The sequence below is a fragment of the Cryptomeria japonica genome, chromosome 9, assembly GCF_030272615.1.
Source record: "Cryptomeria japonica chromosome 9, Sugi_1.0, whole genome shotgun sequence".
Classification (NCBI taxonomy): Eukaryota; Viridiplantae; Streptophyta; class Pinopsida; order Cupressales; family Cupressaceae; genus Cryptomeria; species Cryptomeria japonica.
In genome coordinates, this window is record NC_081413.1 from 280,307,637 (window position 1) to 280,333,321 (window position 25,685).

The following is a 25,685-nucleotide window of genomic DNA, read 5'->3' on the forward strand; positions in this document are numbered from 1 at the left end:
CTTGTTGGACGTTCACATGTGATAACAGAGAAGAAGAAGGCTACAAAGATGTCCAAGGTGATTCGAGATGAGACTGGATCTAGGAAATTGCAGATAGCTACACCGGCAGCAGATAAATATGAGGGTGAGATCCTAGCAGAGGATTATGATATACAGACTATTGAGTTAGGACCATCCACAACAGAGCAGACTTTAGAGGATGCCACCGACACATTTGAGGCATTGAAGGACAAGCTTAGAGAAGAAGTGGAAAAGAATAGAAAGCTTGAGAGAGAGGTCGGTGCATGGAGGACATATTTCAGTCACATCAACGAGCCTTTGGGACGTCAGGATCCAGTTAGATCACCAGTGCAGGCATTGCCCCTTCAATCGATCAATGAAGCAGAAAGATTCAGGAACCTGGTCCAGCATACATGTAGTTGGATGGATAGATCTCATACAGTGGCCATAGAGTTTGTTACAAGGATGACGAAGATCATTCATCAGGCTATCCAAGTTCTTGAGATTATCCACAGATTGATGGCAACAGTAGCTGCATTTGCCCATACCAAGGACGTTGTCATCCCTGTCTTGAAAGTAATAAGACATACATCCAGAAGAATTTTAGCGCAGGAGAGGATCTTGGAAGGTGATTCTCACAGTTTGTTCCAATGGTCAACCTTACTCCATATAAAGAGTGTTCTCTTCGAGGACATCAGTGTTAGATGTGGTCAAGTTGAGGAGGTGATCAATCCGATCCAGGACAGAGTATTTGAGGTACTTCGTACCATTCTTGGCAGAAGGATCGAGGTCGAGACAGATGTGGATATGCAGGAATTTGAGGATAGAATCAAGATCATCTTTTGCAAGGACGCAGATGTTACAGATGAGCAGTATGATCAGATGTATGCCACCATGCTCCTGAATGATAGAACGAAGGAACTTGAATCTACTTGGGACGCAGCTCTGCTAGATGCATTCGATCAGGTCATCCACTTGGAAGAGAGTATCAAGAATCTTCCCGAGATTCCAATCACAGAAATCGAAGGAATCGTGACAAAATTCATTGCATATGCTAAGAAAGAGAATTGGAAAGGGAATAAGATTCTAGATGAAAGGTTGTTACAGATGACATGACACCTTATTTCTCATTGGTTGATACCTCCTAGGTTTTTGTACCGAATTTAATATTTGGCTATGCATTTAATATTGTTTAGTAAAAAGGAGGTCATTTGTAACAAACCCTAATTAGGGTTTAGGTGTCATGATCTTGTCCGTTGATTTACTTTCAATCTGGACCTTTCATTGTAACTGGGGATGCTATATATACCCCCATTTTTCATTTCATTAAAGAGAGAGTAATAGTTGATGTAATAGAGAAGAGAGATTAAAGCTAGAAGCAATTTTATTTTGTAGCAAGATTGAGTCTTGAAGAGAGAAATTCAAGCAATTGTTGTACATGATGACTTGGAAATCAATAAAATATTGAAGTTATGATGTTTTGTTGCAAATTTCTTGAGTTATCTTCATGGTTGTTTGATACACTTGAATCGTGCTCAATCGAGGTAGTTTGTTAATTTGAAAGACTAAGTGTGAGATTTGATATTTGGTAGGATTCGCAATCCAAACCACTAGCTTCTTGCTGATTGTAGGAACGCCTTGCGTGGTCGACTGGAGAACACTTTGAGTCCTTAATCTTCAATTATCATTGTGTCTTGGATATGTACCTTCGTAGTAGTGTCCTTGATCTTTGATGCATTGAATACCATTATATTACCTTAGAAGATCGCACTAATTTCAATTGAGTTGTTATCTTATGGCAAAATTGAAGTTGGTTGAGTCTTGCCAAATCTCGTCCATGCTAAGTCATTCATAGGGTTAGGCTAGATTAGACCTCTTAAACCCTATCCTTTTGTTTTTTTGTTTTTTTTGAAAGTTCCTTTAGTTTAGTAAAATCTTCGAGCTTTAGAATGCGTAAGACCCCTTGGAGGAAACAGCAAATCACATCATACCACTAAAAAGCTTGTCCACACGTGGAGACCCCACTAAAAGAACCTTGGAGTCTACCTAACTAATCCTTTACGCGAATCTTCAGCAGTTAGAGACTATTTTCTCAAGAGAGGATAAGATGCCTATTGGTATTTTATTCTGTGTATGATGGTGTACAAAATACACGTCAACAGGTAGCTGAGAAGAAAAATAGGACAATTGTAGAAGCTGCCAAAGCCATGATTCTTGACCAGAATCTAAATATCAATCTTTGGGCAGAAGCAACTAACACTGCTGTGTATATACAAAACAGATGTCCTCACTCACATCTTGAAGATAAAACTTTTGAGGAAGTATTTACTAAACTAAAGCCAGATATCAGCCACCTTAGGATATTTGGGTGTCCTATCTATATACATGTACCTAAAGAGAAAAGACTAAAACTAGAACCTTATGGAAAAAGGGGAATACTTGTAAGATATAGTGAAACATCCAAGGCCTATGGAATATATATACATGGTCAGAGAAATATTGAACTTAGCAGGGATGTAATCTTTGAAGAAGATTTAGCCTTCAAAAGAGCCCTTAAGTACAATAGAGCCTGAAATCTATATCCCCACTCCTAACATAGAAAAAGATCCTACTCCTGAGCTTCAGAGGGAGAATCTTGAGAAAACTATAGGTGAAACTCCAATCCCACCTAGAGAAAACCTCAAGAAAAGACCTCTATGGGCCACCAAGACTGTAGCAGAAGCTCAAAAGTTTGCTGCTCCTTCAGGAACCTTCAGGGAAAGCAAAAGACCTAATAAATTCACTAGCTATGTTGCTCTTATGAATGATCTCTCTAAAGCTGAACCAAACAATGTATCAGATGCACTTAAACATCAAGTATGGAAGGATGCAATGTCTGAAGAGTATCAGTCCATTATGAAGAATGATGTTTGGGAGATCGTTCTTAGGCCTACTAAGAAATCTGTTGTTTCATCTAAATGGCTTTTTAAAATCAAACATGCTTCAGATGGCAGTATTGAAAAGCACAAGGCCAGATTTGTAGCTAGAGTGTTCTCTCAAAGGGAAGGAATAGATTATGAAGAACCTTTGCACCTATAGCCAGATATACCTCAGTAAGAACAGTACTAGCCATTGCAGTAGCAAAAGGGTGGAAGGTGCACCAGATGGATGTTAAGACAACATTCCTTAATGGTGAGATCTCAGAAGAAGTCTACCTAGAGCAACCTGAAGGATTTGAAATTCAGGGTGCAAAGTCTCATGTGTGCAGACTCAAGAAAGCTCTCTATGGGCTTAAACAGGCTCCTAGGGCCTGGTATGAAAGAATTGACACCTATCTCTCTAAACTAGGCTTCTCTAAAAATGATGCAGATCCAAATCTCTACTACAAACAAAATAAAGGTGATATGTTAATATTGATTCTATATGTTGATGACTTACTAATCATAGGAGAAGATCACCTCATAGATCAATGTAAGAAAGATTTATCTAAAGAATTTGATATGAAGGACTTGGGACTCCTTCATTACTTCCTAGGTTTGGAAATATGGCAAAATTCTGAAAATATTATACTAAACCAAGGAAAATATACCTTGGACATTTTGAAGAGATTCAGAATGCATAACTGCAGACTTATGACCTCTCCCATGGAAACAAATTTACATAAACTTAAGGAAGCATCAGCAGAGTCACAATCCACTGACCCTACTCTCTACAGACAAATGATTGGGTCCCTGATGTATCTGGTGAATACAAGGCCAAATATCTGTTATGCGGTCAATGCCTTAAGTCAGTTTATGTGTGAGCCTAAGGAAATCCACTTCATTGCAGTAAAACACATTATGAGATACTTACAAGGTACTCTAAACCTTGGTCTCAAATATGAGAAAGTCGATCTAGACCTACACGGATTTACAGACTCAGATTGGGCTGGGAGTGTGACTGACAGGACAAGCACTTCAGGGTGTTGCTTCAGTTTAGGATCAGCCATGATATCTTGGATCAGCAGAAAACAGTTTTCTGTCGCATAGAGTTCCACTGAGGTCGAGTACAATGCAGCTTCCAGGGCTGCTCTAGAGGAAGTATGGCTTAGGAAGTTGCTTGTGGGACTATTTAGTGAACCCATGAAACCCACCGTCATCCACTGTGACAACCAGAGCTGCATAAAGCTTTCTATAAATCCAGTATTTCATGACAAATCTAAGCATATTGAGATTCCATACCATTATGTACAAGACATGGTAGACAAAAATGTGATCAAATTGGAATATGTTAGTACAGGAGATCAGACTGCAGACATTCTGACCAAACCACTTTCCAGAGTGAAGGTTGATCACTTCAGAAAAGGTTTAGGTATGATAGAAAGGTAATCTGCTTTGTAAATAAGATGTTTAATGTGTAAACTTCTTTTGTCATGTTGGGACATTCTGGGTTTCATCCCTTGTGTTCATATCTAAGAGGTGATGATCTCTCAGATTATGAACACTTGTATGCAGACATCATAAGGTGACGATCTTATGATTCTCTAAACCAGTTATCATGTTGGATCTCTAGTATGTCATGGATGTGCTATGATGGTGTTGTGATAAAACATTTGTATAAAATGTTTGTGCACATATCACAACCTGGATAAGATGAGAATCTAACCATCCTCATATGTTTATCCTTAGTATTGCGTGTTTAGGCAATACTGATATCACGTGTTTAGGTGATATCTTGTCATAATGAAATGATGAATCTTTTATATCACATGGTTAGGTAATACTCCATGTCACATACTTAGAGTGATGTTTTATATTTGTATCTTATGTCTTGATGATACTTCATATCATATGTATAGATGATATATATTCTTGGAGACTGACATTATGGAAAAGAAATGTGATGCAGGTTACTTTATCTATCTTCCAAAGCTAAGAGGGAGTGTTAATGCATTAGTAGCTTCTGCAAGATAAGACTTGCCTAACCCTTTAATCTCCTCTATTTTGTTTTGGTTTACTCATCTATGCTATTAGATTATCTGATTTATGCTTTCCGAACTGAATATGCTTATCAAATTGTAACATTGATCATGATTATGATATTGACATTGGATAAATATGGGATTAGATCGACGACTTGCTTAACATAGTTAAGCGTCGGTCTAAATGCTATCGGGCTAGTAACCCGATAGCATATGTAATGCTATTTGTTATCGGGATAAACATTTATTCAGGCCATTAACAAAGCATCATAACTAACACCGTTTCAACCGAGTGTTAAGTATTAATGTTAGTTACCAAACATAACCGAAATCGGGATGTGCACCGATCAATAGGTGCCTTGATCGGTCATGTCTAAAAGACATGACCGGTCAAGACATCTATTGACCGGTCTTCTAAAATCATATAAAGCCCGACATGAATCATTTGGAGAAGACATAGAAAAATATTAATGATCTCTCTCCTTCTGCTTGCAACAAAATAATTAGATTATTAGACAATATAATCATATAAAATTCTCACATATATAATATGTTCTTTTATTGCAATTGAATAAAACTTTACAAAATAAATCTTGAATTTCACCTGATTCGCCCAAAGTGATGAAAGGAGGACATTTAAACTTAAAAGATCATCTCCCATTTCATACGAGCAATCCGAAAATCAAAGCAAGGCGTCCAAAGGGTGAAAAGATAAATCTATGAAAACCTTCAGTATACCCAAAATTTCAAGACTCAGGGGATTACAAGGTTAAATCGCACATTTTGATCCAAGGTTGCGAATTTTAGAAGTAAAAAGTGGTGTCAAAATGAAAAACCAAAATCACATCCTTCTAGAGGAAAATTAAAGTCACCATTCAGACCTTAAAACCCAACATCGCCTAAAATTTAATATGATTGATTAAATTAATTTTTTTAATTTTTCAAAATGATTATTAAAGGTGGAATTGATTGTTTGTAGGTCAAAGGCATCGTGGGGAAGAACCAAGAGAAAGCCTGAAATGTCAAGGAGCCTTGATCACGACCAATGCCGGAAGAGGAAATGCAGGACCGCACCACAAAGCGTAAAATGAAGCATGGAGATGCGCGTCACCACCTGAACCACAGAGTGGAAGTCCACCAGCAAGATTGAAGACAAAAAGCAAAAGAACACATTCAAAGTGTGCATTCCCAGAAGGATACACAGCTGGATTTTATTTCACAAATTCTGTTGAAAGAACTGAAATTGTTTAATGTAAAGCTGCCTGTGGGTCTCGCTCAGATGTTTTGAAACAAAGGGAACACAGGTCAGTTGTGGACAATTATGTCTAACTGCCAAATTGAGTAAATTAAAGCCAAACAGTTGCAAGTAGTTGAGATAGTGGTTGGGGGGAAAACTGAGAATTGAGTTGGCATGGGTTAAAGCTGCCGGCTTCTGGAGGGCAGATCAGGGCCCTTGGATGCAGTCCATCTTGGCCACTGGTCCAAATTGTAAAATCTATAAAACACAGAGGCCTTTCTTTTGTAAAGGGTTAGATTGTTAGATTCTAGTTAGAGTTTTTGTAGAAGGTTAGATTTTAGTAGCTAGATTATTAGGAGTAGAGTAGAACTGCTGCAAAAATTGTTGTAATGGCAGTGTTGATGTGTTTTTTATGACCGCGTCTAACACAGAATAAAGTCACCAATGGTCACCTTATCCTCTCTTGATCAAGATTAGTCCGTATGCTAGGATTACTTAAAGTTCAAACGGCTAATTCCCAAGGTTCCTTCAGTGCGTGGATGTGACTTAGTTGTTTGATGGGTTTGCTGATAACCCAAGGGGCCTTACGTATGTTGGAAACTTATGCAAGCTCAAGGATTTTTTATATGGATAATTTGCAATAAAAGCTTTAGTTTTGGATCTTTCGGATTTTAAATTATGCAGAAAGTAAATAGGAATAGGGCAGAGGAAAACTAGACTAAAAGTAATCTAATCCTATGAACAAGGAGACGGGATAACTTGCGCAAAATCCAACCACGCTTCGCTTTGCCAGCAATGCACGCCTACATGAAGGCGGTGCAATCTTCAGAGGGTGTGTTAAATATTTTCAAATCACCAAGAGAAACAATCAAATCGAACAATCTCTCCTGATAATCGAAGTTAAACATACACATATAACGGAGGCTCAGGCTAACTTTGCACGGTATGCGACAATCAGCTGCACATCAAAAGTTTGAGCACGGATTTTGCAACAAGCGATCCTATCAAATCCGTCTAATAGCATGAAAGCAAATCTAATCTATGAAGAGAATGAGACCATGGGAGCTCCGAAACAACACAAGAACACATCAATAATTGAACAATGTATTAAGTGTTTGCTTCAAAAACTCTTAGCAACAATCTTTGACGATAGTCTCTCCTGATTACAAATGAGGGGGTCACCCCCTTATATAGGCCTCAAGCCATGATTACATGCAAAAACCCTAATTAGGGTTTGCCCTAAAGATTCCCCACTCAAGGTGCAACAAGGTGGGAATCTGCAATTAATAACCCATTATGCCCATGCACAATTAATTAAAAGAGCCTAAAATAGCGCCCACTTAGCACATTAAATGCCTCATGATGTTGACCATGCCCAGAATATAACTGACACCATCATAAATGCCCATCATTCTCCAAGTGACGGCGGCATGCACGAAGAATCTGTCATAAAACCATAATGAGAAGGCGACATGCAAGAAGATTCCCTATCCGGTGGTGGCATGCGTTGACTAGTCCACGCCTAGTCAATATTCCTTCAGCGATAAGTACGCTATTACTATTCAGTCAAAAGACTTTCGTCCAAAAATGGAGGACCATTATCTTGTTCATTAGTGGTGTGTGCAATGAATCTACCGACGACAGCTTCTAGTTCTCCGATGGAGACACTTGGCACATTCTCAATGTTGAATTCCATCAAGGCAATTTCTTCTTCGCTTCTGGAAAAGAAGCTTTCCCACTCTGCCATGACTTCCTGTGTTTTCTTCATCATACCGGAGAATGAAGAAACATTTGCAAGATGTTCCTTAGGGAACGAGCCGACGAAGAAGAAATCGCGCAACTGGGATTTTAGGGAGTTCACCGTTATTCCTCCGTCACTGAGTTTCCTTGAAAATAAAGCTTCCATGGCACTAAGTATTTTTTCCTGTATCCCTCTAATAGACTCCTTCAAGGTGACAGAGTCAATGCTGAATTTGTCAAGGGTGTTCTTTCCTGAATAGATGGCGTAGAACCATCGGGGAAAGTCGTAGGCTTCATTCTCTTGGATCACTTTCCCGTCCTCCAGGGTTTGCCTTGGAGTCTTCGTCAGAGCCTTGAGCCGGGAAATGGTTAAGTCTTGGTAAACATCTACATCCTCCCATAGTTCTTCTGCTGTCTCTAATCTGCTTAGGAGGGCCACGAACTTCGAATGAAGCTGAGCTAGATCCTCAATGAATTTTCCTGCCTTGGCGTAGACATTCTCTACCCATTCCCGAGAATTTTGTGCCATTGCTCTAATAAGTTTTGCATCATCAACTACTTCCTTGGGAAGGAAGGGAGGAGGAGTGGATGAAGGACCTGCTTCCCTGAGGGGTCTTTTGAAACTCTTGACGTATTCGCATAGAAATCTATTTTCCTCCCTCAGCCGCTTACATTTTGCCTTTGATTTCAGCAACTTCTCCTTCATGGCTAAGGAGGAATCTTCAAAATCCCCCACAACTTGACCAGTGGAAGCATGGCCAAGATCAACCTGTTTGATGACGTAATCCTCCCGCCTAATCTCATTCCTATCTTTATCCACTAAAGGTCTAGCGATGTGCAAAGTTCGGGATCCGGATTCTTCCCTAACTAACTTGGAAAACTTCCGGGGAGCCTTCCTTTCCAGTGGTTGATCCATCCTCTTCAATAATTCTTCCAACTCTTGAGTAGGATTGGTTCCTCCTGCTTCATTCCCCAATCTGCCTATCAACCAATCAGGCGCGGGGATGGAATGGCTATGATCGTCTGCATGTACTTGTTCCTGAGATTCCTCTTCCATTTCACCAAGGATAGTCTCCACGAAGCTATCCTGGTGAACTTCTTCCTGGTGCGAGGAACTTTCTTGCCTCTGATTTCTTGGTTGATGATGGCCTTGTGAAGCATTGATGCTGAGTATATCCGGTGCTGGAACGTTCCCTGGAAGTGGGCCTGTGGGATGTGGAAACATCTCCACTTCCTGTACGCTCGAGGAGCTAACTGGTGAATGCTCCCTTCCTGTCCTTGCTCTCTTTTGTGGAGGTTCTTTTTGCTGGGCTTCCTGTTGAACTTCGTGTGGGATTTCCTGCTGGACATCCTTCATCTTTGTTGCCCTTGGCCTCTTTGGGGCATTTTTTCCTTTGTCCATCCGGGCTTTTCTTCCTGCCTAAACCTGTGAAGAGCTTTCAGTTGCCTCGCTGTGGGAGTCCAGATTTCCCATAAGCTGGTATGTTAGATGGACATTGTCTTCTACCAGCTTTCTTATTTGCCTGTCAATCTAGTGCTTGGTGAATTTTAGCACTGGTCTAGCTAAGATGTTCAAATCATCTACCTCAAGCTCTGACCAATCTGGCAACTGGATAGATTGATCCTTCACTTTCTCGAATTCGGGTTGTGTCAAATCTGAATCTTCCTTCACTTGATCCGATACCTGATGAATTTCACTTATTCTGATGGTGTCGAGGGGGAGTCTGGAATGCATTCTTCTCCTGACCTCAAGGTCATCCTCGACACTTGCCCAGTAATCCTCTAAGTGAAATCTGTGTATGAATTTGACACCGACAACCTTCCTGATCTGGCTGTAAGGATCATATTGGGCCCTGGATGTGTAAAATGGTAGGTGATAGAATGCCAATTCCCCTGCTGCACTTTCAGCGGCCTCCAAACCTGGGCATATCTCCATGAAATCCCCCAAGACAATTGGAAATTCAATAGATTGCTTCTTCTTCTTCTTCTGCAGCTGATCATAGGCAGTTAATGCCTCATGAGCTCGGGCAATATAAGCTTGTTTGATGGATATCTGAGCAATTTGTAAGACTGGAAGGAGAACCCTTGCGTCCTAATGTAGGTGAATTTGGGGAATTGCAGGAACGCAACGCCATACCTCTGGACCAAGGCACTTGCTTGTGGAGACAACCTCATGTGTAACTTATTTTGCACAAGTCGTGTTAGGTACATGGTGAAGGTGTCATTCGCCAACTTGTAAGAGCTAACATTGGAGAGATGTAGCTGAGGATAACACTCATGCACTTTTAACTGAGCTGGTCTGTAGCCCATGATTCCTCTTGCTGGCAGCCCATCGAATCCTCCTCTTCGTGCAAGCATATAGAACAGGTAGGATCTCATGAAAAGGACTGAGACCTTTTCTCTTTCAGGTTCTTCAATTGTTCATGCAAGTAGTGACTGACCAATCTAGCCCAGTCGATCAGTGTATTTGAATTCATGATCTCGCCTATGTAGAAGAGCATCGAAGGCTCGAAGTTCACCGAATGTGAGCATCCCATTACTCTGCTCAACATCTTTATCAGGTCCACATACTCCTTGAACTCGAAGATTGTGAGAGTTTTGGGCATCTTGGAAGTGTGCACTTTAGGCTTCAGCAACCACTGCTTGTTGATCAAATCAGCACATCTGGCGGGGCCTGCTTCATATACTGCCTGAGCTCTGCTGCTGGTCTTGTACGTCATGGAATAATGTGAAGGGATTCCGAAAGCTTCACCAATTCACTCTGGAGTCAATGTTGCCAGTAACTTGCCATCTGGCGTTGAGATTGTTTCCGCTCTAGATTGTAATGTGCTGCACATTCCAAGACCAGATCTGGGCATTGAATAGCGGGAGGAAAGCCAGCTGCTGCAACTAATCCACTTCTCACAATTCTGACAGCTGTCGGGGATGGATTATGCCCTGCTGTTCCAAACATTCGGATCTTGAATGCAGCCAAGTTGAACGTGCCAAGGTTAGTATCGCTGATTTCTTCCCATCTTGAATTTAACTGGGAATGAGGAAGAAAACCCCTCATCTCCGCTTTGATCAATGCCTGCCTGGAGATAGTAGCTGCCTTGCTGGGTTCCGCCATTTTGGAAGCACTTCAAAATGATGAAAATAGAGACTAAGTATAAATATTCTTCACTTCTCCACTTCTTTCCTGAATCTTGCACATGAGAAATGAAATGCCTTTCCCAACTTATATAGAATTCTCAAGAGGCATCTAATTAGTAATTGCATTTATGGCGCGTCATACTTTCCCCAATCACTATGCCATGCAAAGGCAACTTCCCATGCGAACGAGTTCAAATTTAGAACTTTCCTTAAATGCTCCAAGTCATGCGTCATACTTGGAAGATTCCTCCTGCCAACTCGTTGATTTCATTCTTTCCAATTTTGAAGGATTTTGCTCAGGATTTGCTCGATTCTACTCCAACTTGTCATCTTCTGCTTTCGAAGGAATTTTCATGGCTCTTCTCCACATCCCTATTTTTTAGGAATCTTCCTAAAATTTAGGAGTCAGCTTCATTGGATGGGGAATTTCATCCCTATTCCGAATCTATAAAATTTTCCACTTTTGGTCGGGATTTGGTGCCTAAAAATAGAATATTCGGAAATTCGCCTGAGGGGAATTTTGCCTTTTATTCCTCCTTGACTCCTCGGATTCCATGCCTTAGGTGAAATTCCAATTTTTAGCTTAGGTGAAATTTTCACCATGCAAAGGATTCATGGATTTTTCCTTTCTCCTTGGGAATCTCATTTCAGCGCCTGACTCTAGACTTGGGCGTATTTTGGCTCTGTCCGTGGACTCATGGATTTTTCCACCTGTGAATGCTTTCTTCATTTTGGCACCCTAGTCCAACGTTGGGCGTATTTTGGCCCTGTCCATGGACTAATGGATTTTTCCACCTGTGAATGCTTTCTTCATTTTGGCGCTCCAGTCCAACCTTGGGCGCATTTTGGCCCTGTCCATGGACTGATGGATTTTCCCACCTGTGAATGGCTTCCTCATTTTGGTGCCCTAGCCTAGCCTTGGGTGCATTTTGGCCCTGTCTATGGACTGATGGATTTTTCCACTTGTGAATGGCTTCTTGGATTCAGCACCCCAGCCCAGTCTTGGGCGCATTTTGGCCATGTCCATGGACTGGTGGATTTTTCCACTTGTGAATGCCTTCTTGAATTCAGCGCCCCAGCCTAGTCTTGGGCGTATTTTGGCCATGTCCATGGACTGGTGGATTTTTCCACTTGTGAATGGCTTCCTCATTTTGGCGCCCCAGCCCAGCCTTGGGCGCATTTTGGCCATGTCCATGGACTGGTGGATTTTTCCACTTGTGAATGGCTTCTTGGATTCAGTGCCCCAGCCCAGTCTTGGGCGCATTTTGGCCCCTTGTGCTTTTGAAGTGTTTTCCTGAGCTTTCCATTTTAGGCATGGATTTCCAGCACTTGACCCATTTCTAGCTATCTTTGTTTGCTGTCCGACTTTCCGGAATTAGAATTGTCTGCGAACGCCTGATCCTTGTTGCCTTGGCTGACTGACCCTGCTAGTACTAACTTTCCAAAAATAGAAACTTTCCAGGTGTTAGCATTAGATCCCCAAACAGGGTGCAATAATGACTTACTATAAATAGAAACTTACTAAAAATAGAAATTACTAAAAATAGAAATTACTAAAAATAGTAAGTTTGATTTTGGCAAAATGGCGACATTCCAGGACTCGGAAAAATCCCTAAAAAATAGGGACTTTCTAAAAATAGAAAGTTCCTCCGTTTGGGCTCAAATTTTATTGGGAGGTCCCTTGAAGGGTCTTGATTCCAGTCGTATGCTCAGTTTTTCCCAAAACCCTAACAAGAACCCCTAAAATCTAGGACAAAAGGCAAAACCCTAGAAAAAGGACAAAACAGGCCCTAGACTCCATAGAATTTGCTTGACAGAGAACCAAATTAACCCTAACTGACCCCCGAACATCTGCAACGCGGAGAGATTTGAAGAGATTGCTACCAACACACACAAAAACCAAGGCCAAACGACCAAAAGGGCCTAAAAGATAGGGGGGTCCCTATCTGGGATGGGGTGATGTGTGATTAGGTCACAACAGGCAGCTGAAGCAAATATTTGAACACTGAATCGTGGTGTTTGTTGTCTTTGTTTTCTTTTGTTTGCATGGTTTCCCTTCAGCTGGTTAATTAGAGTGCATGGATTTTAATGGTGAAGTGTGGAGGGGTATTTGATGCATTTCAGGTTCATACCATTGGGGGCCTGCTGATTGTAGGTCACTATGCATGGTTAGTCTGAACCTAAACTGTGCTTAGTTCAACTGCAGGTGTTCGTCTTAGGCTGCACCCGAATTGGGTGCCTAAATGAGTGTCTTCGGCTTAAAATTCCTTCATCCTTCGGAGCTTGCATCGTTCTTGTCGAGTTGTGAGGGTTTCTCTGGCGAAACAAGAACTAGTTTATTGAAATCTGTCTATTCGCTGCATCAACTGTTATCATCACTGTCCTTAGGTCTCCTGAACCCTTCTCCTTTGCTTTTATTCCCTAGTTCGAGAATCAAATATTGACCAGCTTGTTGCAAAACGTAAGGCCCCTTGTGCTCCTAGCAAAACACATCGACCATTGAGTTATCTTGCAGTCACGACTTGACATTTGGAACCTTGAGGTTGTCCCCTTTGATCAATTAAAAACAACATTAGGGATTCCTTATGCAAAACAAGATAGGATACTCATCGAGAACATTGTATTCTGCGTTGGCTGGATAGAGTCATAGCAATGCGACTTTAGACACGTCAACAGTCTCCTCACAAATTTGAATCAAGTCTGCTTCAAAGTTTGCACCTTTCTTCTTTAGCTCTGCCCTGAAAATAAGAATTATCTTCAATCAATTGTTTGATTAAAATAATCCTCAACAGTCTTCTAATTATACCCTCCAATATGCACCCCTTGGCCAAAATTTACACCTCTCCAAAAGGCAACAAACATAATTTTTTTATTGGTTTACTAGCTTCAAAGAGATTTGCCAGAATTTTTTTTTATTGCATTCTAATTCCCCTAAAAATAGGGTATTTCATGAGGAGGTCAGCCCTTTTGGTATGATGTATTTTCTATTTTCATTTTAGAACACTTCTTAATATGTGCTCCACTTAGAGAGGGGTCAGCTGGGCCAGCATAAAATGAAGAACTTCATTTAATATTATTTCTGCTATTTATAGAATAAATTCTACCTTTTGATAGACTTCAACAAGTATTGCTTTTGACATCAATGACAATAATTCAACATCAAATTCTTGTCATATTCAACCAAAACTGTACTTTGTGTGTATAGTCAATGTTCGTATAAATAGTATACAAATAGAGATAAAAAGCTACCTACAAGTTTTAGGATTTAAAAAGAGTATTTGATGTACCTTCTCATGGATTGCTAGTGAGAAAACCTCATGGCAGCACCCATGGTCCACTAACTCAAAAGGATATGCAGTCAAACACCTATGTTGGGCATACTCGACTAAAGTTGAATTGACATAGATGTGGACCAAGAGACAAAGGGGTATAAAGGAGAAGTATTTAGCATCTAACGAGTAGAGATGCATCTTGCATTTGATTAGATGTCACTTGGTAGCAACACCCAAGACCTCAAATATTGTTGCATGGATAATTGACTATACATTGGGACTGCGAAAGAGTGAGATTTTTAATTAGGGTGAGTTCTTCATATTTTTATGACACATGTAGTTGGTTTCTTATTGGATGTGATATATTCATAGGCTACAATAGAGGGAGAATTTAATCTAGATGATTCTCATGTTTCCAATTGGCCTATTGTGTTTTGGAGACATCTTGATATTCCATTGGTTGACACCAAGGATGATCATGGAGCAAGGAAAAAGTTGAAGCATGTGGTTGATAAAACAACACCATCAGAGGAAGATGGTGAAGACCATAGTGAGAATGAGAAAGGAAAAGAGGAGCACATGGAGGTCTAAATTATTACTATAGTTAAGGCATCCAAACACTTTCAAGAGTTAATTGAAGTGTATACCTTTTGTGTAAAGGAAGGAAGCTCAAGGTTGACTATATTGAATCATCCGATTCACCACTTCTTGTAGGTCTAAGGATATCTTCTACTTCCCCACCTAAATTTCTTGTTGAGTTAATTCTTTTGTTATGAGTGTTATCAATAGGACTTTGTGATCAACTTTTTAACTGAAAATGGAGGACAATTTTCTATGTAGGAAAAGTTATAGCTGAGTTAGCGGAAATAGGTTTACTTCCAACACAAAGCTTGAGTTGCAAAAGTGTTTGTTATATAATGCCATGGCTAAAGCACAATAAAGACATGACAAAAGCATGAAGAATAATACCATCTATTCATTGATTTGTGAATGCACAAAAAAAAGAGCTCATGTGGAAAGCATTATCTTGTGATTAGGTAGTGAATTAATGCATGCACCTAATTTTCTAGATACATGAAAGATTTGTAACTCATAGTAATGGCAAGTTTGTAAGTTTGCAAGCATAGGCTCGTAAGAAATTGTGTTTTAGGATATGGGCTTGAAATCTTTTGCCTACACTAGAGTCCAAGGGCTATATTTATATAGATTTATTAGCTAAGCCTTCAATAGAAGGCTGACAAATGTCATGTGCATATGGTGTGCTTACAGGTAGGTGAGTGGGTGCATTGTGTTTGACCTATATGGTGCCAGTTGAATTGCTGTATGATATGACTATGCATGTTGACACGCATTTGAAGTATATGGTGCCAAATTAAGTGTATTGAAGGAGATTCATGTGCAGGTCACACACTATGTGGAAACACTGTAGGAGCTGGAAATGTTGTTGTTAGAGCAATGGGAATAGCATCGTGTGATTAAAGAATTCACATTGGTTTGACGTTATAGAATAGTGTGCACATAGTTGCCTTGTTGTCTTTGCATTAAATCTGCTTCTTAGAAACGATGCTTGTGTAGATATGTGCAAAGCCATTTGGCCAAATTCTCAACTATGTGCAAAATATCTTGGTGCTATCAAATTTGTGTGCAAGGAAGTAATGTAGCATGAGAAGAGTAAAGTAGAGTCAATATGCATAATTGTTGATTATGAGTAATGACCTTGACAAGGTGACTGTCTCAAGGAGAGGTGCTCATTTTATGTCAGCTTTGTCTTATATTGCAACTTGGATAAGTTGCCCAAAATCGCATGTATTTAAGAAGTTTCAAACTATAACATTTTGAACTTTTTAAGATTTCTCTCCCATTGCATGTCCAGCTTAAATAACAAAGTCCATGGTGTCAAATACATTTGTTGTGAACTTTCATCACGCAAGTGATTCCTTCTCATAGAGGAGATCTCAAATTGTCCATTGTGCATCAATCTATCTTTCATCCAAATCAACTGACTTTTCTAGTCTTGTTGTGAAATATTGGTATTTATTTTGATACTCTAGACCAAAGACTCCATGGGAACTACAACATCCAATCTATACATAGCATAATTGGAAATCTTAAGTGTGATTAGTTGTAACCACATAGCTCATTATATAAGTACATAGGGCAGTTGGAAGTGCTTTTCTTGAGACCACTCTCTTCAATGCTGTATGAATATCGTATTATCAACACTAATACTTTGTTGCTTTCTATTCTGCAACTGTCCGCTCATTATAATTATCTTGTAAAAGATCTTGTATGATCTCATTCATGAAGTGGTCCTTGGATGACTTGTCAAGTGGAGGGCTATAATGAACTAGAACTTGTTGTGCTTGTGGCCAAGTTATTTGAAGCTGCCCTTGCTTCTACTTGCATTGGGAGGAACTTGTTATATCATGACTGTGAACTTATATCACTATAGCAAACCAGGCTTTTTGATTAGATCTATGAAGTCCATACCTTAGTTTTCAAGTAGCTCTTGAACTGCACTAGCTACAAAGGCATACAATGATTTTGTTGATGGTAACAAAAATGTTGGTAGGGCTTCTTCTTCTTGAATTTATAATTTGACACCAATAAGATTGTTGGGGAAATATCAGTTCACATTTGCTAATGGAGCAATTTTCTTTTCAAGTGCTCTTCATCATCATCAAATGGCACAATTGTATTGACACATGAACTATGGTATTGGCAACCCCATCTTTAGAGCGATTATCATTGTTTGAGTTAGATGAGATAATTTCTTGAATTGTAGCCTAGGTTTCTATAGATTATGTTTATTCTACGTGCTTTTGCTCCAAGGATAGGATGACATTCTTTGTACTTAAGTTAGATTTCACCACCTTCATCCACAATCTTACAACCCCATAAGCCAACTTTAGCTACAAGGTTATCATAAATTCTAGAATAAATGTAGATAAATTTTATTTTTATCAATTGAGTGGCAAATATTTCTATGTTGAATTGATGGTCTATTAGTAATTTAAGTGTTGATGGCTGCAAATTATTTTGTCCAACTTCCTCGAAGTCGATTTTAATTAAGTGTTCGCTTGTGAGCTTCTATCAAAAATAAATTTAGTCAAGGTTTACCTTTGTATGTACATGTGCACCAAGATAATATCTACAATTTATCATCAATTCCACAGATTTAAGAAAATGGTCCTCTTCTTTTGGCATATTCATGTTTGTCACTTTGGGCATCATTTTGTTTGTTGTATGCAATATCAAGATGGTGTTTGGTAAGTCCTTCACCTTCATCCATATATGAATCCATTTTTTGTCTTGCTGCATTAAGCATGAATGGATGGTCCTTAATTCCTTAATTGTCATGTCGTCAAAATCGTGCGGAACTTGGAGTACTCATCTTCCTCAAAATTGCTTGTTTTCTTGGTTCGTTGATTTACCTTTATTGTTCACTCTTTATGTGCACTGTCTTGTCATACACATCATTAGATGTCATCAATGGCATAATGTTTATCTTTACATTGAATTTCGGTCTAATTATATAAAATTTTTTTTTAGTTATTATGTGTGTATTAGTTCATTTATAGAACAATATCAAAAGAGTATCAGGCACCCTTCTCATCTTTAATCTATCCACAAGGGGTTCTTTAACATGGGGATTGATTCTTTTAATCTCATGTTATACATGTGGATAGTGTCATTCTTTCCTTGCTTTGTATTATAGATCTCCACAATACCTCATTATGTAATGTCCCTATTCAAGACCTGGAGACAATAAGAGTCGATATACGATTAAATAAATTTAAATTAAAGATTTAAACTTATTGACAGCTAGTCATACTCAAGCTAGTCATACTTGTATATATAATGATCATACTGACAATGATCAATGCGTAAGTCTTACTCTATATGGATGATAAGCAATTACTGTCAAAGGGGTTAAACAAAGATCGATAATATCGAGCAAAGATGAATCGATTATTTTGGCAGTCTTGGAAAGGCCTGATTGAGATTAATATTAGTAAGAATTAATGAAGCTATGACTAATGCTCAACAGATAATATCCACTTGTATATTGAGTTAAGTTAGCGACTAGTATAATATCAATTTAAGGAAATGGATGATAAATGAATCATTAACATCCCTTAATCATATCAGCAACAATAAATAAACATATCTAACCGATGATTAAAGAAAACATAAGAGTGATTGTGGAACCTTTTTGGAGTCGATAATTCCATAGGAGGAGTATTGGCAAATGAGAAGACCAAGCAATGCACTTAACCTTCATCTATCGATATGATTAAAGAAAACGATCCATTAAAATATCGATTATTAATGGACTTTGTAGTCAAAACCAATACTAAGGAATAATTATGAAGGAGCGATGTGAACTGACTATCTTATTAACAACGAACAACATACAAAGGAAGGTGCAATTAAAGGAACTGATTGCAATAAATGTAATGTTAACTAAAGAAAGGATGCAATTAAGTTAAGATCTTTTATGTTATGAAGAGGAGTGGCTTGGAAGGGATATGTCTCTTCTGTAACCAAAGGGTGCAAACCTTTCACCATGTAAGATATAACTAGGCAATCAAACTCTCTCAATCAAGCATCAATTCATTATGTCTTTATTTCTTTATCCAGGCTGGATTGCTCATCTTGAGCAGTTGTCTTTGGTACTTATCGGTTGAATAAGGAACGATATCTATACTAGAGACAGCACCCTCTTAGTTGCAAGCATATAAATCTTCATCAGGAACAGCCACGTATCACTATAAGGTGATACCAATACTTACTGCTGCATACATTCATCAATTAATCAGACATAGCAGCAATCAAGGAGGAACATTCCACGTCTTTTCATCAGCATATCAGGAAGAGCAAGTCCACTCGTCATCTGCAAATTATACAGAGAAGCAGATCTCTATTTGCCTGTACATAAAGACACAGCAGTATCGCAGATTATCATACTCAAACATTGAGTTTCCTTTGCTTGTTTATACATATTTACATCTGAGACAGTGAGTAATCTATATATACTAATTATCAAATACTTGTGCATATTATTAATTGTATATCACAAATAGCATATATATTAATTCATATTATTCGCAAAGATCATCAAAGTAAGAAATCCTTCACAATTAGGTAACTGTCCCTATCTCATAAGTTACCAAAATGGGACATTACACATTATCATCTCAAAGAATCTTGAAATCCTCAAAAGCTTTTCAGAATTTCCTGCAATTGACCAACCATTCATTTTTCTCCAAACAACAATCGTTTGCAATTCCTGTCAAGGTCTCCTTGAATCAACTACATAAATAAGATTTTCATCCTATCAATTTTGTCTTAAATTCAAATTGTCATATACATATCTCAATTATGGACATGGCTTTGGTTACTTTCCCTTATTAACTTTGTCCACCCCCATTGTTGGAGGGTTAACAATGTTGCTCAACTCTGATGGTGGTGCTGATGGTCTTGGTGGTATTTCTCTTCTCCAATTCAGAAGACAACTTTTGGCATGCCAAACTTGTGTCCTCTGGTAGTATTAGATTGCTCATATTCTTGCTGGTTTGTGGTAAGCATTGCTGATCACGAAGCTCAGTCTGCATAAACCCTAGGAAAAAGGTGAGCCTCCAAGCTGTATTTGATGCTTGTTTCCCTTTCTTCCTTGTCCTCTGTCTTACACCATTGAATCTCCCCTTATCCTCAACATGAAATAACCCACCTATGACATTACTCCCATTGTTGACCTGATCATCTTCATCAAGATGTTCTTCACAACAACGTATACTATCCCAATATTTCTTGTGATGGTGGTCCTTAATTTTCTCTTTTCTGCCTTTGACTTCCTCCTCTTAGAAATCTGTGAACTCATGCTATATCCTTAGTTATGTTTGTCTACTATACTCAATTCTTGCCATCCTAGATGCAGTAGATGCCTTACTCCTTATCTCAAGTTTGACTTTGAACACCGTTGATGACACTGAGGCCTGCAGTACTGTTGATTTCTATGCATTTCCATGAATTTCTGCCATTGCTCTGCTGTCTTGTTTAGCTTCACTGTCATGCCCGAACTTTTGGGCACAAACGGAATTTTTTTTTTTTTTGTTGACAAGGCATTCTATTTATTCCCATTTTATTTAAGAATGAACATTTACAGCAAGTTCTAACCTATCTATTTTCTTTTATAAGCTAATGTATATGCTATATATATATATATTTTCTTTTAAAACTAACATGCTGCAACTGATATCCACAATGCCTTCTAATTACAACTTGAAAATATGATCTTTTTGGTAACAAAATAAATAAATCTAAAACTAAATGTTATTCTTTCTTCCTTTGATAAAATAAACTACTAAAAATAAGTTTCATTTTCTGCACTAATTGGGAAAATAAATGACTGATTTATCTATTTTGCAGCAGCATAAATAACAAAATAATCATGTAGTAATAAACTAAATTTATTTGTAGAATACACAAGAATGCTCAACTTCATATATATTATTTTTTTTTTAATGAGAATTTAATCACATGCTAATACATTTCATATTCTTTTTTTTATACAAGCTGCAATATTGAATACATTTTTTCTTTAAAGCTTTTCTGCAACACAAGACAGCAACAAAGCTCTTTATTCTTTCTTTTCCCATCCCAAGCAACCTGCAATAAAAACACAACTTGACCATGGAGAGCTCACCTCCTAGCCTAGGCTTACTAGAAGCCACCCCCGAGCTTGGAGAACCAAGCGCTAGACGGGTTACAAACAAGCAAACAACACAACAAATAAGGCAACACTCAACATACATCTTCCCATCCCAAACTACACTTTCACCACATTTTGTGATGATCATTCCACGGGTGGAAGTGGACCAAGTACCATTGGGGAGATTGCAAGCCAAATTACAACTCAAGCCACCTCATGGCATTACAAAATACAACAAAGGATACATCTCCACACCTTATGCCCCCCCAAAGGCTCAAAGGCCATATTTTCTCCCCTTATGACCCCCAAATGCATACACAAGGCTGTGCAGCAAGGGTCACAAAGGACACCCTTGAGATCACTCTCCTTAAAGAGAGCCTCTCACCCAAAGCTGTCATACTTCTTCCACCCCAAGACCATCCTACTCTCCCAAGAGTAGGAGGTCTTGGACACTCCCAAAACAAGAACACATAAACAAAGAAACATAGAAATGAAAACTTACATTTTCCTCCTACAACAATTTACATAAACACATCTTTTTCAACAAGCATTTCTTCCTTTCAAAAATAACAACATAAACAACATAAACAAAAGAAAGTAACACCAACCTTAATCTGCCGATAGGTATGTTAGATATAGTTGGGGATGAGCTGCCCAAATCCACACAAACTTTCCCACCAACCCTTCACCAAAATTCTATCCTAAATTTCAAAAATTGCATAATCTCCAACAATGGAGAGTGGGTGATTACTCACTAAGTCTCTAATTCTTGCCTAAGAAGGCCTCTCACACACTTCCCAACCCCTTGAGTGAGGTGAGAGTTCCCATTGGTTGCTCTTCCCAAACTCTTACACATTTCTAAAACTGGAAAGGGAAAAGGTGAGAGAAGATGGGGAAGAGAGTTTGACATCAAAAGGGAAGGTTGTCTATCCTAGGAGGAACCTTCTAAGTTGAATTTTCGCTCACCTTGGAAAAACCACTTTTTGAGGTGACTAAACAGTCACATGGGAGTAGTCACATGTTTCAAAATACCCCTAACCCATAGGTATACCCTTTGGACCTTTGGAAAAGCCCTAAAACTGACCCTAGGAGTCCATTTAACCCCTTAGAAACCCAACTGAAGTTAACCTACGGGTCAAACCTGAGTTGACCACTCCCAAGACTCCCAACCCAAGGCAAATTTGGGACCACACTCATGTGTTTGAATGGCTTTGGTAGAAGCAAAACTCCCTCCAAGAGACAAGTCAAAATCAATGACACTAATCATCACATGTGTCAAGTGACACAATAAAATACAATATAAAAATCACACATGGAATTTGTCTCTTGTAGGTTTACACAATTAAATAAAATCAAATTAACACACATGCATAATTTACTTCACAAATAAAATACATTACAAATGGGGTGTTGCCTCTCCAAATAGACAACCCCTGGCTTAGCAAACGTACATTGGTCTAGGTTTGGTTCTCCATATAAATTCCATGGTCACATGGATAATTTTCCTGCGCATCTCAATTAACACATTAGTAGTTCCAAATAATCACAATTATACAAAATTAAACACATGGATTTCATTGCACATCAAACACTCATACATTGGCAACAATAATTCAATATCTCATTCAATTAAATTCGATTTCACATAAGCAATTAACATAATTCTCAAAATTGAACCATTCATAAAATAAGCATCATTTTTCTATCATCAAAATGAAGTCCTGCAATTCCAATAATGACATTCACCATTTCAAAATAATTCTATTCTAGCAACATATAAAGTTTCATAATGATCAAGCATAAAATAAAGCATCATCATATGTCAATGTGATCCAAATCATGGAATCATATAGTTTCTAAATCCATAAAGCATAAAATAAAGCATCCAAAATAGTCTCAATATGCAAATAACTGAAAATGTCAAACTGAGTCGGGGTAGGGCCTCACATTGACCATCCACTCTTCACACTTCCAGGGATCAGAGTTATTAAGGATGATGGCAATTCTTGAAGAGGAATAGATGTAAGGGACCTTTCCTGGTTTGCAGACTTTCAAAGCCAACAAGAACTAAGCTAGCAACAAGATGCAGAAACAAGAAAATGTAATTCCCTGACAGATGGATAATGGAAACCCCTGAACATACTTCTGTTCTTATAATGTTTTGTCCTCTTCAGTTTGATATCATATGATAGTCTTGGCTACATGGATGTAATGACTTTTTAAGTTTTGTTTTTTGGTCTGGTGGGGCTCATGATGTGGCTACTTGTGGCCATAACCAGAGTATATTTTATTAGTAATCTACTATCAATTTAAAATAATAAAAGAGGAATAGATGTAGAGCTATATACCATCATAAGACAAGTAAGTTGATAAGGAACTTCATAATATTGTACAGTATGATTTACCTGTGTATGATTTTTTAATGTTCAATTTATGTGAGTGGTTTTTTAATGTTCAATTTATGTGAGTGGTTGCAATCTTGAACATATAGCTGAACATATAGCCGATCATCTCACCTACACTTTCCTTGTACCATATGTATGAGTTGTTCAGAAGTTTACCCTTGTGGTTATTGTAGATCATATGTGAGTCAGGTCTGCACTTGGAGATGATGTGGGGCATGTTCAGATCTATTGATAAAGACACTGTTCAATTTTTAAATGTTCCGTTATGATGTGATGAACACTATGTATATGTTTTTGATTTTAGTTCTTACTGTATTTCGATCTGTATATTTTATCATGTTATTATGCATTTGCATACCTACTGTTAGTTTCTCATTTGCAGTTTTGTCATAACAAACATTCCTTCTAGTTATAATATTTGTAATTTGTTCTGGTAAGATACTCATATTTTGTTAGCATATGATGTCTATGATCCATTTTGTTCTAATTTGTAATTTTGTTGCTATTTGCAGAAGTTACGTGGACAAAAGTCTACCAGAAAGATCCAGCAAATAGGAAGAAATTAGAGCTGATGGTGAGGCCAGGTTTTCCTCATTTTTGTCGTGAATGTGAAATTGCAGACTGTCAAAATAATTCTGAAATAGCAGCCATTATCAACAATGAGTGGCAAGTTGGAAATTTGGTAGACTTGTGGTATGATAGTTGCTTTTGGTCTGGCAAAATAGTTGCAGTTCTTGACAACAGTAAAATTCAGGTAACAAGAATAGGTTGCTTGATATTATTTCTGAAGACGGAACTGCATTTTCTTCTTGCAACTGTATTTTGTGATCACTATTATTTTCTGTTACAGAAATAAGGCTGGCATTATGACAAGTAATTATGATTATTATTTATTGCTAAAGACAAACTGATTCGAATGGGAAGATACATGATTTTGGAGAAAATTAATAGAATTATGATATTTTTATTGGTGAATACCTCCTTAATTATATACCACTTCATTTTGTTTGTAATCTAAGTCACAGAGTTTGCTGTATTTTATCTCAAAAATTCAAAATCTGGCAAACTTCAAAAAAAAAGAAAAATTCATTTCCGTTCTCCCTTAAATTTGTACGGACAAGGGCTAACAATTTTTTTGGGAATTTTTCTATAAAATAGCTTTATAATGTGTTTTATATTAGGGTTTTTTATTTTTTTCCACTAAAATGAACCCTAGCAATCTGCAAAAACATATTGCAGGCTTAGTGGTGTTCGTTAATATATTCCATACCCACCAGAAACACTGAATCATATTGACTGTCACTGATCATCAGGCTTTTCACCTCTGTGATTTATGAAGGAAAATCCTTTAATAAACATCCTAAATTCATCGATTCATAGGGGATCTTGAGCAATTTTGGAGTAATCTATTTAGAGAATGGTTGGTAAGGTTGCACAGCTAAATGTTGTACCCTGTTTGGTGACCGGCTGCAAACTGTGAACAAGAAAAGTTCTTTAGCATTTTCTCTGTTGAGGACCTGATGTTTTGGTGGGATGAGAATTTAGAGCACAGACTTTGAAACAAGCACTCAAACGAGAGGAGAGACTTCAGAGGCTAGAAGGGGCTCTTGGTTTTTATTTCATTTTTAGGGTTTGGATTTATTTTTTTAATTACAAATTTTTAATAATGATAAATTTAATATCTATCTATATATCTGTCTATGTAATACAAACTTTTAGATTTAATATCATTTAATAAGTATACTTGAAATTTTAAAATAATACATTAAAATTAGATTTCAAATTTTAAATTCTATCTAAATCTTAATATTTTGAAATTTAATATTAATATGAAGGAAGATAGACTTTACTTAGTGTGATCTAGGCTAATATAATGAATTACATACACATAACTACATAAGCACAGTTAAGCTAGAGTAATCAATTTGCAAATCAGAGGGTTAGTGTATTCTGAAATAATAAACGCCAAGGTACAGAAAGTAAATAAGAAAATAAATGATACATAGCTCTCTGCCTGAAGAATGAGTGTTCAATGAAAATTCTGAACTTTTACTGTTTCTGGCCTTAAATTATGTTCTCTTTGTCAATGCAGTGCCTTGTATCCTCTGCTGAATTTTTGCTCTGTCAGGGATCAAGTTTGCAGGGCTGGTTCTAGTCCACAGTTTTGGATTCAGCCTCTATCGAGATCTGACCTTGTGAAATGCACACCTCTTTTTTGTGTTTGCCTGGTTGACCTTTGTCTGCT

The 25,685-nt window shown here is 38.0% G+C and overlaps 1 protein-coding gene across 8 annotated transcripts in view; it reads left to right on the forward strand.

The window, feature by feature from the left end:
- LOC131048618 (uncharacterized) overlaps positions 1–25,685 on the forward strand; it is a 244,342-nt gene that overhangs the window by 83,446 nt on the left and 135,211 nt on the right. For 7 of the 8 annotated variants that reach the window (XM_057982646.2, XM_057982647.2, XM_057982644.2 and 4 more), the window contains exon 4: positions 23,953–24,194. In XM_057982646.2, the coding sequence (XP_057838629.2) occupies positions 23,953–24,194 (242 nt within the window). The remainder of the gene's footprint in view (positions 1–23,952; positions 24,195–25,685) is intronic. The other variant, XM_057982650.2, reaches the window with a different exon arrangement.